Source organism: Atta cephalotes, assembly GCF_000143395.1.
Source record: "Atta cephalotes unplaced genomic scaffold scaffold00016, whole genome shotgun sequence".
NCBI lineage: Eukaryota > Metazoa > Arthropoda > Insecta > Hymenoptera > Formicidae > Atta > Atta cephalotes.
The window spans coordinates 1,018,265-1,032,299 of NW_012130080.1; the positions used below are offsets into that span (position 1 = coordinate 1,018,265).

Below are 14,035 nucleotides of genomic sequence, written 5' to 3' on the forward strand. Positions count from 1 at the left end.
TTTAAATTTTAGTTTTTTTGTCTCCAAAATTCCTAAAAATCCCCTTCTTCATTATTTTTATGCATTTATCCAGATCTGTGCAATCAAATTGAAGCTACATTTTCCTACTTACATAAATATATAATCTTTCCATAAATATAATGTCAAATTAAAACTTTTCTTGCACATGCACTAATGTCGATATTTCCAAATCTATCTACTTTAAGAAGTGTAATTCGCAATTAGAGCGATTAGAGATTAACGAAACGATAAATCACCACACCATTCTCGCTAAGTAAAATTAAGTATTTCTTTTGAGGTGATTTTTCTCAAGGAAGAAATTGGCCGACACCGTAATTCGACACCAAGAAGATCTGGCATGAACATATGTATTTTTGGATGTGTGACTGAATTTGCATGCAAAGATGAGTGTGTGTCACTCCCGCAGAGAAGTGGTCACAGAGTTAACATGTTGAGATGACGACGACGCACGATTGACATATCGCATAAGTTCAGCGCAATGCTTTGTGACCTTTGGAGAACGGAGAAAGCAGAACTGCGTACTACTATTGGACGCGCACCTTAAACAAGGAGGGAACACCCTAAGATCGCTACTGAAGTCGAGATATTTCGTCGAGGTATGGTCGTCGCGTGGCTGCTCGCAGATGAATTGCGCACAGGAGTCCGGCTCCTGATCAAATTCAGTGGATCGCGCGATTCTCACACACAGACGGTGTGATGGTCAGTGGTCCACGATACTGAGGAGGAATCTTCGGGTGCTCGCAACTGCCGCCGTAGTATACTCGGAAGACCAATACGGTAACGGCTATACTTAGACGCCGGACGATTTCGTGTACGACTGACCACGCGCGAAAACAACACGAAGATTGCACGGATCATCGATACACTTCATTTCGCGATCCATTCTCCTTGCATCTTTTACACGACAGTCGAACCATCTATTTCACCTTATTCACTCTCTAGTGGATGTAAAGAGCGCATAAGAATTTGCAGATGAAAATCCGGAATGTCTTCTTCAATTAAAATAATTTTTTAGCAAAGCATTTGCATCTCGGACAAAATTAATTTTTGGGCTAACAGATGATATAATCTTAAAGAATAGTTTTATATTAGATCGAAGAATTGCAATTATAAAATATAAATCTTAAAATAAATATTTATGAATTTATAAAATATATTTTACGAGCAATTATAATATTTTATGTTCTATAATATTCTACATTATCGGATAATATGTCGTATTATATAATATTTTCTATGATATATTTTGAATCTTGATGAAAACGCATCTCTTTTTTCCGAATAGCACGCATCTCGATACTATCAGTCGTAGGTAAGAGAAGCGAAAGATGTTCCGTCTGTTAAGAATAAACTCAGCTATTTTGAGGGCTGGACACACGCCCGCATATCCCCCGCGTGTTATATAATTATCATCATTTTCTTCAATCCACACCGTTGAGGCAATCGAACATGGATTTCCAGTGAAAGTTCGCAACGCGAATGACGCATTAAAATGACAAATAAAAGATTATTATGATGTTTTAGAATAGGATACACGGTGCAGGTTAAAAGTTTAAAAAAAAAGATACTATTAATAGATGATAAACTATCTACAGAAAATAATGTTTAAGACATATTTTATATATAATATATACTGCAATATTTTAATATAAATACATATACACTATCTGATACTTAATTTATATTTTTATATTATTTTATTATTTTTTAGTAATATTTGATTTTGCATTTAGATAAAAATATATCTTGAGTATTTATAGAAAAATAAAATATTAGTTTGCGATTACTTAATTTTGATTTTTACAATATTAATGCCAATTTATTACTATCAGCAAATTTAAAGTCCTAATTTCATTACAACTAATTCAATTTAATTTGGAAACTGAATTTCGCATTTCTCGCCAATTTAAGCTTAATGAATTCTTAATTAAAAGTGACAACAATTTATTAACCAATTAATATAAGAAATGAATTTCTGCAATAATAATAATAATAATAAAACACAACTTGCCTCAAAGTATTCGCGTACTTTATCGTTTGTCTGAAGAAATTCTTGAGCAGCGGGCTCGTCTCTGCAGTACGCCACGTGCTTGTCAAAGTCTCTCTCCTAAAATAGAATAGCATCTTATTGTAATTAACTATTTGATTCGAGAGTCGGTTATGTAATATATAATATTAAGCTTATAATATATAATATTAAGTTTATTATTATAATATTATATTTATTATTTATATAATATTAAGTTTCCTCGGCAATTTATTTATAGAAACTTTTATTTTATATATACTTTCACGAATGCAATTCTCATATGCCAAACGAACATTTTTATCTTGCGCTCTTGTATAAAGAATTACAATTAAAAAATAAATAAAAAAAACATATATATAATCATAATAAATATATAATCAGAAATTATTTCAGATAATGTAAACTTAATTGTTTCAATAATAAATATTACTAGTGAATCACTTACCAATCTTAAGAAAGTTTTGCCAAGCATACGTGGTTGATCCGCATAGTACTTGACGCCCTCGATCAACACCCTGCCGAACGATCTAAGTAAGGCCGGAATTAATTATCATGCCAAAGTCACACCACGCCTAACATGCTACGGAATGGAAGTCTATGTCATCTTCAGAATGAGCACGTTTTACTTAGGAGCGATATATAATGCAAGGTAGTCCCAAAAATGTGGCATATTTTAGTTGTCAGTATTATTTTACTGATCTATAAAGGATGAAAACGATTCTTACAGGTTCTCATGGAAAAATTAGAATTTAATTTGTTCTCAGATTAAAACAACAAGATTAACATCGATGAGCACTGATGAATTAGGTTGAGTTAGTAACGTAATGAATAACAAAATGACTTAATATTGTATCAATACCGTAACATGATAATTTTTTAAAATGAGATTAGAACTGCTTGTATGTTTTTAAAGCTTATGCAGTTTTATAGTAACATTTTTATAGTAATATTGACTTGTTACGTTTATCAAATCATGTATATCGTTAAAAAGGACATTATAATCAAATTCTTAAAAAGCGATAATACAAATATAGATTAATTTTTGGGTCACGTTCACATGTACGAAGAAGCACACTATCACACAAATACGCTTCAACTTACGCTTTATACATCGTATTCCGCTAAAGTGAAAAAATAATGTGTGGAAAGTTGTATGTACAAAATGTAGTTGTGTATAATACAGAATTTGTGTGATATTTTTAGTGATATATCTGATAAGCCAATAACAGTGTTATCCACTAAATACAAAATAACATTACAAAATAACATTAACATCACACTAATGTTATAATTTCTCACTTAACAATGTAATTGTTACGCACAACAATGTGATATAGTATATATATTTATACTGTTGAGTGGAGAAATTATAATATTTGATGCAATATTACATTGTATTTAGCGCATTAAAAGATTATTCGAGTGTGCATGTGTTTCTTCGATGTGTTCGCAATTGTAAATAACAAAATGAAATATTTATATTTGTTTATGTAATTAAAGTAATAAAATATTTAGATAAATAATAGTGATTATGTATAATTGTATAAATACAGTGAATCTCCTAATAAATTTTGTGATTGTTTATATGTAGTAATTAAGCGTGTCTATATTCTCCTTTATTTCTACTGATAAATTAAATAAAAAAAAAAAAAAAAAAAACAAGAAATATATATCAAGTATTATATTTATAAATGCTCGTCTGTGACAGTGTTGCAATGAACTTTTGCGTTTTTCTATCAGTGTATGCTGCCGTAAATACCTACGTGTTATGAAAATCGGCTATTTGTTTCAAATTAGTGAAGATAACTTCTTTATTGTCTCGTACAGCTCGCGGAACGTCAGGATTATCGAGAGGTTTTAAATAACGTTCAACGACGAGTTGAATATCCTTGCCGAATTCTTCCTCAGTTTCGATTAACTCTTTCACAACAGCTCTGTAAGTAAAGCGAAGAAATTAAGATATTTTTGTCTTACTGTTGATAATTATATTAAAATATAATTATAAAAGAGATTAAAGAATATATATGTATATTATATGTAAAATTATAAAAATGCGTTAAAAATTGAAAGATAAGAGCAAATACATACTCTCGTCGATAATGAGAATCTTCTGGCCGACTCATTGATGAAGTCTCTTCACTAAGCGCCGTTTGCATCAAAATGGATGAAGGTAACCATCCCTGCCTTCCATCGGATGTACGAACGTATATCCTAAAGCAACAAGCCCTATTAGACATTTGCATATTGTAAAAAAATTATCTTCCGAATACTTTTTCCATTTTTCCAAGATTGCAGACATTTTAAGAAATTTTATAATGTTGCATCTTTATGAAAATAAAAACAAACTTCCTCAAAATTATTAATCATATTAATCATTTTTGATAATTCGCGATTGTATACCATTCTTAACATTAAAAACTTCGAAAGGTCATTTTTCGGAAATCTTCATTGAACGATTTTATTCTCGATTAATTCATTGTACAATTTTCTCAATTTTTTGCCGATAATTTTGAGTCAAATAAAATTATCTAATAATTAGATCAGATCGGATCGGATGTTATCGACAGAGATGATATAGATAAACACTCAAAAGCGTAGGAATCTCGCAGTTATATTTATGCAGAATGACTAAGGCATCGTGCCATCAAAGTCATCGTCCATTCACAGAACGCAAAATATTCTGGCGAATGTACTCGAATTGCTACAAGAGTTTTATCATGCAATGTTTCCATTCTGATGATTATAGAAAAGTGCATTATCTCACCAATTCACATTAACAGTTATGAAACGTAATTCAATATTGCATATCGAATTATATCTGTTTCTATTATATGTAGATCAATTTTAATCTCAGGTAAATTTTTTTTTCATTCTTTTTTAATCCTTAGAAGTAGGAAAAATGAAGAATTAATTGCATCAAAATTAAAATTAAACTACATTGATAGAAACGAGCATTTGTCTACAACATAATTTTCTAAAATTATAAATATATTAAATTTTTGCAAAACGTCTGTAATATCTCGTTAATACAATGTTTTTTCGACATTTAAAGATTTTTTTTAGTAATAAGTTATACTTATCGATTTTACTGACATTGGCCTGTCGCCAATCACGCAGAGATATGATTGCTCGAGATATTATTGCGCAGGACGTTTAGAAATGCTTAATCTTCATTAGCGTCGTCATAATTCAGCGTTGTTAAATTTATTTTGGAACTGTGCAAATCCAAATTTGCTCTCAATATAGCTGCATGAACGGATTGCTTTTGTCTCGTCTGTCGTATTTAAACAATCACAAAACGCGCACATGCTGCAGGAATTTGAATGACTGTTCCGTTAAATGTGCTGACAATGCAACAACAAAGGAATGTATCAAATCATTTATTATAAATATTTAGTTTAGTAATATTTGAATAGTCAATGTTATGGTAATTTATCATTTTGTATTTTTAGTCAGAACATAATAATTTTTGTGACATTTATCTATATTCGTTACAATTACAGCTTATTTTAATATATTAATTCATAATTTAGATTTTGTAGAGTTGAACTTTTTATAATACTTTCATTAAAGTTTTTCGTTAATGTTTAGCATTTTAAACTTATAAAACTAATCTGTATTAACTTTTTAAAAATTTATAAATATTTCTTGAATTATCATTGTTTACAGCATACAATATTAAAGAGATTGACAGTATTTTAATGGCATCGTTGATGATGGCAATCGTTATCTTATAACACAGGATCACGTGTTCTTGATGAGTCAAAATTTAATATTGCAGTCTTCATTATTCTATTCTGAGTCAGTTACTTTAGACTTTATTATGAGACCAGGATAAAATATTATACATCGAAGAGCTAATTTTATCGCTGAAAGCGATAAAATTAGTAGATGCGGAACGTATTTCTAGTCGTCACATTATCAAATGATTTTCAAGGTGGAAACCTAAATGAATATCATTGTCCCAGTCTCGACGCGCTTTACCTTTGAAGTTTTGTATCTGAGTCGATGCTCGGACTGCTTCGAGCACGCGGATCTGCATGATTTCGACGTGGCCGAATCGAAAGCTTGTGTTTGGCAGCCGAATTGTCCAAGATATCGCCAACTTCGACCTCCAGATCGGGATCGATTCTCGCTTTCCTACAACAACGCGAAGCATCCGCTACAGGATCTCGTCCATTTGTATGACGAGGAGTTTATAGAAAAGAGATTCTCTTGATATTATGTTATGTATCTGTCATATATTTGTTGTATTATATATATATATATATATATATATATATATATATAATATTTTTATATAGAACTAGTTATCTATTTATCGGAATTAACCGCATAACAATGAGTCTTTAATGTGCAAAGCGATTAAAGCGGATGTTTCACAAGCATTGTGGTAGGATGAGGATGCCATTTGCGGATTATATTTCACAACATGCCGTTTCATCTTGTTAATTTTGCAGATGTAGTTGAAAGCCATGTGCTGTGCTAATTTTATGACGTATAATAGCAAGATGTAAATTTCACAGTACGGTTTTTCCACCGTTACATTACTTCATTTCAGAAGTCTCATGCAATTTAATAGCAATTTCAAGATTTTTATATTTGACACATTCGAGGATTATTCTGTTGTCTGTAGCGAGCGCATAAACGCCAATTTTCTTGCATAACCAAGATCACTAGCGCAAGATTTTTATGTGACTATAAATTTCGCGCGTATTTTCCATCTGTCGAAGTATTTACAAATTTCGCATCATATGTCAGACGAGTCAAGCCGAACGCCAATAAAACCACCGTATAGTATAAAAATAGAACACCGCGGGCGGGTGTGCAAGCAGAAACCCAAGCGTGTCTTACATTCGCGGGGCAATGATCCTCGTCTTATGGTTCGACATCCGGATTAGCTTGGACGAAGCTCCCCGGTTTTTTTATCACAGGAGAAGCCACGGGTTCAGCGATGAACGTGAAAAATATATAATTGCGGTCGCGGTTAATACGCGTACAAACAGTAGCTGCCTTCAAAATCTGATATTACCTGCGCTCGCTCTCGCGAGAAAACCAATGTTAGCGTTAATAGACGAGATGCACCTGTTGGTCATAAATGCGTCCATCCAATTTGATCCCTTAGTTATCACTTCCGCACGCTGTGCGCCGAGATCTCAGGTATCGATGATAAACAACTTGGACAATCGTTATCGCAAGCATGTCGACGCGCGCAGTGTGAGACGAGCGTGCGAATGATGAGTCGCGCAGACTATCTTTAGATCGAGTGGTGAATTTTATCTATCACGAAACGGTTGCCACCCACGTATACGCGCACGATACGAAAAGCAGCGCGATGACAAAATCCATCGAGAAGCAATCTCTCTTTTCTCTTAAATTGTATCCTTGAACTAAAAATTACTTACTTTGCCGAATCGTCATGATCGACGGCCTCGACGATGTCGCCAACATTCACGGTGAATCCATCGGTGTCCGCTATGTAGTCCTTCACAATGACATAATTTTCCGAAGATCCCTGTAACAAAAATACGATGACACAAATAGAATAAAAAATTGTATCGGACTTTTTTTCAAGTGCACCTTGAAATAAAAATAGGAATGATGCATCTTTTTTTAAATTATAAAACACAATTGAATTATAAAACTGTGGTTTTAATTGAAAAATAGAAACAGGTTTTGGAATCATTCAGCATTGAAAGAAATTAACAAGAGATGAAAATCTTAAAAATTATATCACGCGCGAAACTAGACCTAACGTGAATCACTTTTTCTTGATTAAATAATTTATAGTTAACGTGAAATATAAAATATTAAATATATTGGCTCTTCGATAGAAAATGTTCATCACATATTTCGGTCTCCATCTTCCTAATATTATACTTTACCCGCTCAAAGCTCCGAGCACCGTTCAATCTCTTCAGACTTGGCGTGTTCTCTCTGCTAACTGAATAAAAAGCAGCCGATTGTTCAGATTTTGATAGAGTTGCAGTACCATTACTTTCTTGCTTATTGGAACTACCATTGGCAGAGCCATCCAGACTGCTCGCAATCGATGTTGTACCGGTAAAGGTGGTGGACATCATCTCGCCGATTTCAATATCCACTTCCTTTGCTACCGGGCAACAATACATGGAGAATCGATGAGCGGCTGGATTCAGCCTGAGCGCCGAAAATACGTGCAACGGTTCGAAATGATGTATACCATCTTCATCAAGGACAGTGTAGGCGACTTCACCGGTTAACACCGACCTGGAAGCCTCTCTAGGTACGACTGCTTGCATACCCTGTTTCAAAATCATGAAAATAGCCGAACGCTTATGACTTCTTCTCAATAAGAATTCTTCCATCGCCAGGCTGTTGTCAGCGCGTAGCAACGCAGTTGGAACATCGGCTGAAGACATCAAAGGAGTCTCTTCAGGTACTATCATCAGTGCGGCACTCTCTCTTACGAGAGTTCGTAATCGCGGATCCGTTTTAGCCAATTCGGGATCGCTGCATAGCTGTCCGAGAGCATTCATAAAAGGTGGCCGTTCTTCTGCGAGTTTCCTCATGATTGCCAACCTCTTCAATACGTCCATGGTCACCCGATCATTTGCCAGAGCCTGGGTAGATTTCTCGTCGTTGATCACTGACAGCAAGCTGTTCGCCGTATCAGGCATCCCTAGAGCTCGTGCTAAACCTACAGCTTGAAGCAGCATTTCGCGAACGTCTGGTCCCTCGGCATTCAATAGCTCTGTTACGCAAATTTTGCTTGATTCTCGAATCGCCTGGACGATCGCCTTATGAACTGTCTCCGCAGCTTCCTTTTCAGTCACCACGTCCGCTACGTGTCGCGACACATTTTTCAGAACAAGTGATACTAGCTCTGGATCGTTCTTCGAAACGGTTCGAAAGGCCGGTCCAATTAAATCCGTATTGTGTTCCTCTTTGAGAATCAGCAATAGCTTGTCGAGTATAACATCTCTCCGCAATGGCTGGCGTGGACTCACGGTCGATTTGAGAATGTTCACTTTGTTTTTCTTAGTGTTCAACAATTCTGACAGTATACTTTGACAAAGAGCACTGCGATTTTGTGAAATTAAGAGAATTTTTAAAATTTCATCTACCGATTGATCGATGTCTTGATCGTTTTGATGCAATAGAATGTTAAAGGATTCACTAATGGAAGAATAGACAAAGTCTTGAAAATTGCTATTATCTAATGTTATTTGTTGATCATCTGATATTATCAGGGCAGTTGTTGCAATTGCTGCTCTTATTATATCCTGCAGTGACTCGACGTTATTCTCATTATTTGTTCTTATTTCTTCAGTTTCAATAACAGATGATCGATTACCGTTTGTTAACATTATTGTATTTTCAGAGTCTGAATTTCGTTGTTGCTGCAAAACAATATTTTTTGCTAATTGCGCAATTGTCGACATAACTTGCGCCAACTTCACCGCCGTACCACCTTGCAAACCTAATTTTGTTGCCACGGCGAGAGCCTGTTCTAAAGCCATCGCCTTCGGATCTACATCCACGTCCACTGTCGGTAGATTTGTCGCAACTTTTCGTCCCACGGATAATCCCGCCTCAGATAGTTCGTGTAACATCTTAGAATCTATGCTGGTCTCACCGCGATGGCGAAAACGTGGATTGTAATGTAGATGTTGTGGGCGCAGCAGTCGCAGCTCCTCGGGAGTAACCTCGAATCCCTGTACAGAAAACTCTAGCTCACCCTCAGGCGTATCAATGAGATCAGGAGCGACAAAACAAGGCCCTTCTTCCGTCTGCACAATTTGACCCGGTATAAAGGTCACACCCATTTCGCCTGCCTCCACCACGCGACCAGGTACAAATCTGGGTCCATCCGGCGTGTCCACCACTTGTCCCGGTACGAATCTAGATCCCTCTTCCTCGGTGTAGATTACCTGACCGGGAATGAACGTCGGCCCTACTTTGGTATCAACGATTTGACCTGGCACGAAACGTGGTCCATCGGGCGTATCTACCGTTTGACCAGGCACGAACTTGGGACCGGTTCGGGTCTCCACTATCTGACCGGGCACGAATTTCGGTCCACTGCTAGTATCGATTACTTGACCAGGCACGAATTCCTCGCCCTTCTCTGTTGTAACTATCTGACCTGGTAAGAAACCATCCTCTGTCATGACACCCGGTACAAAACGTGGCCCATCCTTGTCACCGGTAACTAATTGTCCGGGGACGATTTTCCTGCCTTCCGGCAAATTTCTCGCGTTCTCTGGGAAGAATTCGATACCCTTCTCTGTCTGCACCATGTGACCGAAGACTTCACGTTGCTGCAAAGTTAACACTGCACTCGCAGTCTTCGAATTTACAGGTATACCGATAGGACCGGCGTCTTGGAAAATTACTTCATCGAACTTTCTCGCTGCGATAAATTCGAAGCCTTTCTCGGTGATAATGGTTCGTCCTGGACAGAATACCACACCTTCCGGAGTTTTTAACACTTGTCCTTCAACAAATTTCTGACCTTTTGGGGTATCCAACGTCATCCCCGACACAAATGTTGAGATATTCTCCGTTTCTCTAGCAACACCAGGAACAAAATGTTTTTCGCCTGATTTCGTAGTCACGTATTGACCTGGAACAAATTGTGAACCTTCGGCTGTTAGTAATGTCTGTCCAGGAACAAACTTGGGTCCGCTATTCAGTGATTCAACGCATTGACCAGGTACAAATTCGTGTCTGCCATTGATCTGTACATTCTGTCCCGGCACAAAGACTGGCTCGCCACGATAATCCGTAACTGTCTGGCCCGCCATAAAACGTACTCCATCCGGAGTAGTGACGGTTTGACCAGTGACGAAGGTACCATTTGCTACTACTTGACCAGCTACAAATTTTGGACCCTCCTCTGTCAGAACGGTCTGACCTTCAACAAACTTGCTTCCCTCGCTTGTGTGGAATGTCTGTCCTTGCACGAAATGCTCGCCTCGCTCTGTCGTTAAGGTTTGTCCAGCGACAAACACTGACGTCTTTGCTCCCTCCGACTCATTCACAGTCACGATTTGTCCAGGGACCAAAAGAGGACCATCAGGTGTATTAAGAGTTAATCCTGGAATGAAAGTGGGACCTTGAGGCGTCTGCAAGGTTTGACCAGGCACAAAAATAGTACCGGAAGGTGTGTGCACCGTTTGACCAGTGACAAATCTTTCCGCCGATTTTATGTCCAGCTTGAGACCTTTAACATTATGCATCGTGAGCTTTTTCCCAGTGGGTAGATTTCGCACTAGTTCGGGTATTTCCTCTATCTTAGGCAAACATTGTAACGTCTGTTCTCCAGCTTGTAAAAACTTCTCCGTCACGTTTGCGCTCCCTTCAAGATCATCCTGTAGAATATTTTGAATCGCATTCTGCAATGTAATGTCCGGCTTTGCAATTAAAGGTGTTAGCGGTTTTACGATTGCGATCGCTTCAAAACCACCTACAAACTCAGATATAGGACTGGTGTATAAGATTGGTTCTTGATCTATGATTTGTGGCTCAGCCATTATAGGTATTGGTATTTTTCCGATTATTGGCACACCAATTGGTTTTTTCGAGTCGTTCTTCAATGAATTCCAGTCTAATATGTTGGAAACGGGTTTTGTTGCGTCCTTGAAGGCACTCGACATATTCACGACATCAAAAGACATTAGTTTCGCTTGTTCTACATTTACGTGCTTCCAGTTTTCTGCCATTTCGTCCTTGATCTCTTCTTTGATGCTTCGTAATTTAAGCTGCTTAGTACGTTGGAGCTCTTCCTCATCGGCTGCTCTCTCTTTCTCTTCAAAAAATTTCTTTGCATAATTTAGTACAGTCTGTTTCTTTCTTTTTCGTTTTCTAGCTTCCATTTCCAATTTTTCTCGTTCCTTCAGCACCTCTTCTCGTGGTCCCATGCCGTCATAAAGATTTTCAAAATCCACTAAATTCTTAAAATCCACAGACACATTTTTGCCTTGCTTCAATCTTAACAAAACGGTATCACAATCTCTCGAGAGCATTACATCTTTGACGTCTCCGTCTCTAACGGCGGCTTCCAACTTCGCTGGAAATACAAGGCTGCATCTTCGTTCTTCCACCGTGTACACAAACTTCTCTGCTTCTTCAATTGGGGTTTGCTTCGTGTTTAGAAGCTCTCTCAGTGCACGTTGCTGCTCACCTTCACCCTCCAAAATCGGAAAGACGTAGCGATAATTCTTGAGCATCACGTGTCTCTTCTTTTCGCCGACAATCAAACCGGCAGTGTAATGATGCGCGCCGAGACCCGACGCGTTCGTAATCTTACATTTTGACTTATCATGAGGCTGCGCGCCCAACAGCACCGGAATGTAATGATGAGTTGGCAAGCCGTAGGATTTGCCAGTGATGCGGCAGAATCGCTTCGCGTCCGCTGGACTTATAGGTGGTAAAAGCGGAAAGTAATTTGGTCTAGGGAGACCCCGACTTTTACCTGTAATCCTGCAGAAGGACATTGTCTCCTCCTGAGATAATTATTTGATATTTAGTGAAAACATTAATAATATTTTATAATTTTTCTAACGATTACATATATTATCACGTTGACTTCGAGATATAATTATAAAAATAGATAATAGAGTATTCTTGATTTTAAATTATTCTTCTCTTAATCATGTCCTTCTTGATGGCTTGAGATTATTAGTACTCTGATTGATGACTTGAGATTACAGATATACTCTGCGATTAGAATGAAAGATTATATGTAAAGCTTTCAAGATTTCGAGTGATTCGTTTTGAACTTGAACTCGCGACGAATTCACAAATTGTGCGAATCAAATTGGTCTTAAGAGCGCGCTATAGCTCACGTTTTAACCGGTCGATTTATATATCAATTCTTTCTTCAGAAATTAATGTCCAATCACATTTACGCTCACACGTCAATGAAATCGTTTTACCGATGATGTAGATAAATCAGCTCGAAACTTGGCATCCACACGATGGCAATCGCGACTTTGCGCCTTCGATCATTTTCACGCATCTCACCTCCGCCGCAATATCTGTTGAATTTCGTTTTTCAATTCATTTACACATGTCTAGATTCTGAGTACAACTTCTTGCATACTTCCTTCCTCTTTTTGAATAAAATATAATTTAGATCAAAGCGTATCATTTATCGATTCTTCTCAATATAAGTCTTTATAATTGATTCAAAGTTGAAAAATTTTAACATCCATTTAAAATTTTTGTTTAACAAAAAATTTGTCTTATTACTTGAGCTAACATTTACTCAATATTATTTATTCTCTCTTTTCTTAGAACGAGCATTTAACCATTTGACATTTTACTTTTGATTGCTTAATACCTCGCACGCGTCACCTGTAAACTGACATAATATTGAGTGTTTCACGGTTTATTTTTCATGTTTATAATTCTAAAAAAAAACATTTCTGTACATCATTTCATGTCACGAATTGCAATCTTGATTTCTTTATTAGTCCATTTATTAATTTCACATATATGCACTTTTATGCAGATAATTTAATAATAGTTCTTTAAAAGAAATTTAGGAACTACAAATTTAAAAATAAAACTATTAATAATCATTAATTTTTAATATTTACAGAAATTTTTTGAATTTCTTAATAATATTTAATCTTGTAAAGCAAAATTTCTTTCCAAATTTTCCTCTAAACACTGATTGTTGAAGTAATTTTATTCTATCCTGTTTCTTTGTTAGAAATAAAAAATTATATAATTATTTTGCTTCTTATCATTTCTTTCTACATGAAAATATTCATTCTCGTCTATTATACATATTTGATGTCATTCGTTTCTCGTTCCAGTGTAATCGAATGAACGCGTTCTTCATTATTTTTATACTACAATTTTTGTGAGTAGCCCATAGATTCTTGTTCATGCCGATCACTAAGCAAAACATCCTCACTCTTATTATACCGATCACATCATTCGGCTTTTCACGAGATGCGATCCTCCCGAAAGGTGTATATTGGCGATACG

The 14,035-nt window shown here is 36.3% G+C and overlaps 1 protein-coding gene across 1 annotated transcript in view; it reads right to left on the bottom strand.

Annotated features, from left to right (window-relative positions):
• LOC105618187 (muscle M-line assembly protein unc-89-like) overlaps positions 1-12,531 on the bottom strand; it is a 33,819-nt gene extending 21,288 nt beyond the window's left edge. Inside the window, exons 1-7 of the mRNA XM_012199728.1 lie at positions 7,936-12,531; positions 7,456-7,565; positions 6,035-6,190; positions 4,139-4,261; positions 3,814-3,984; positions 2,496-2,577; positions 2,033-2,128 (exon numbers count right to left, since the gene is read on the bottom strand). Coding sequence (XP_012055118.1) covers positions 2,033-2,128; positions 2,496-2,577; positions 3,814-3,984; positions 4,139-4,261; positions 6,035-6,190; positions 7,456-7,565; positions 7,936-12,531 — 5,334 coding nt within the window. The remainder of the gene's footprint in view (positions 1-2,032; positions 2,129-2,495; positions 2,578-3,813; positions 3,985-4,138; positions 4,262-6,034; positions 6,191-7,455; positions 7,566-7,935) is intronic.
• Between the last annotated feature and the right edge of the window lie 1,504 nt (positions 12,532-14,035).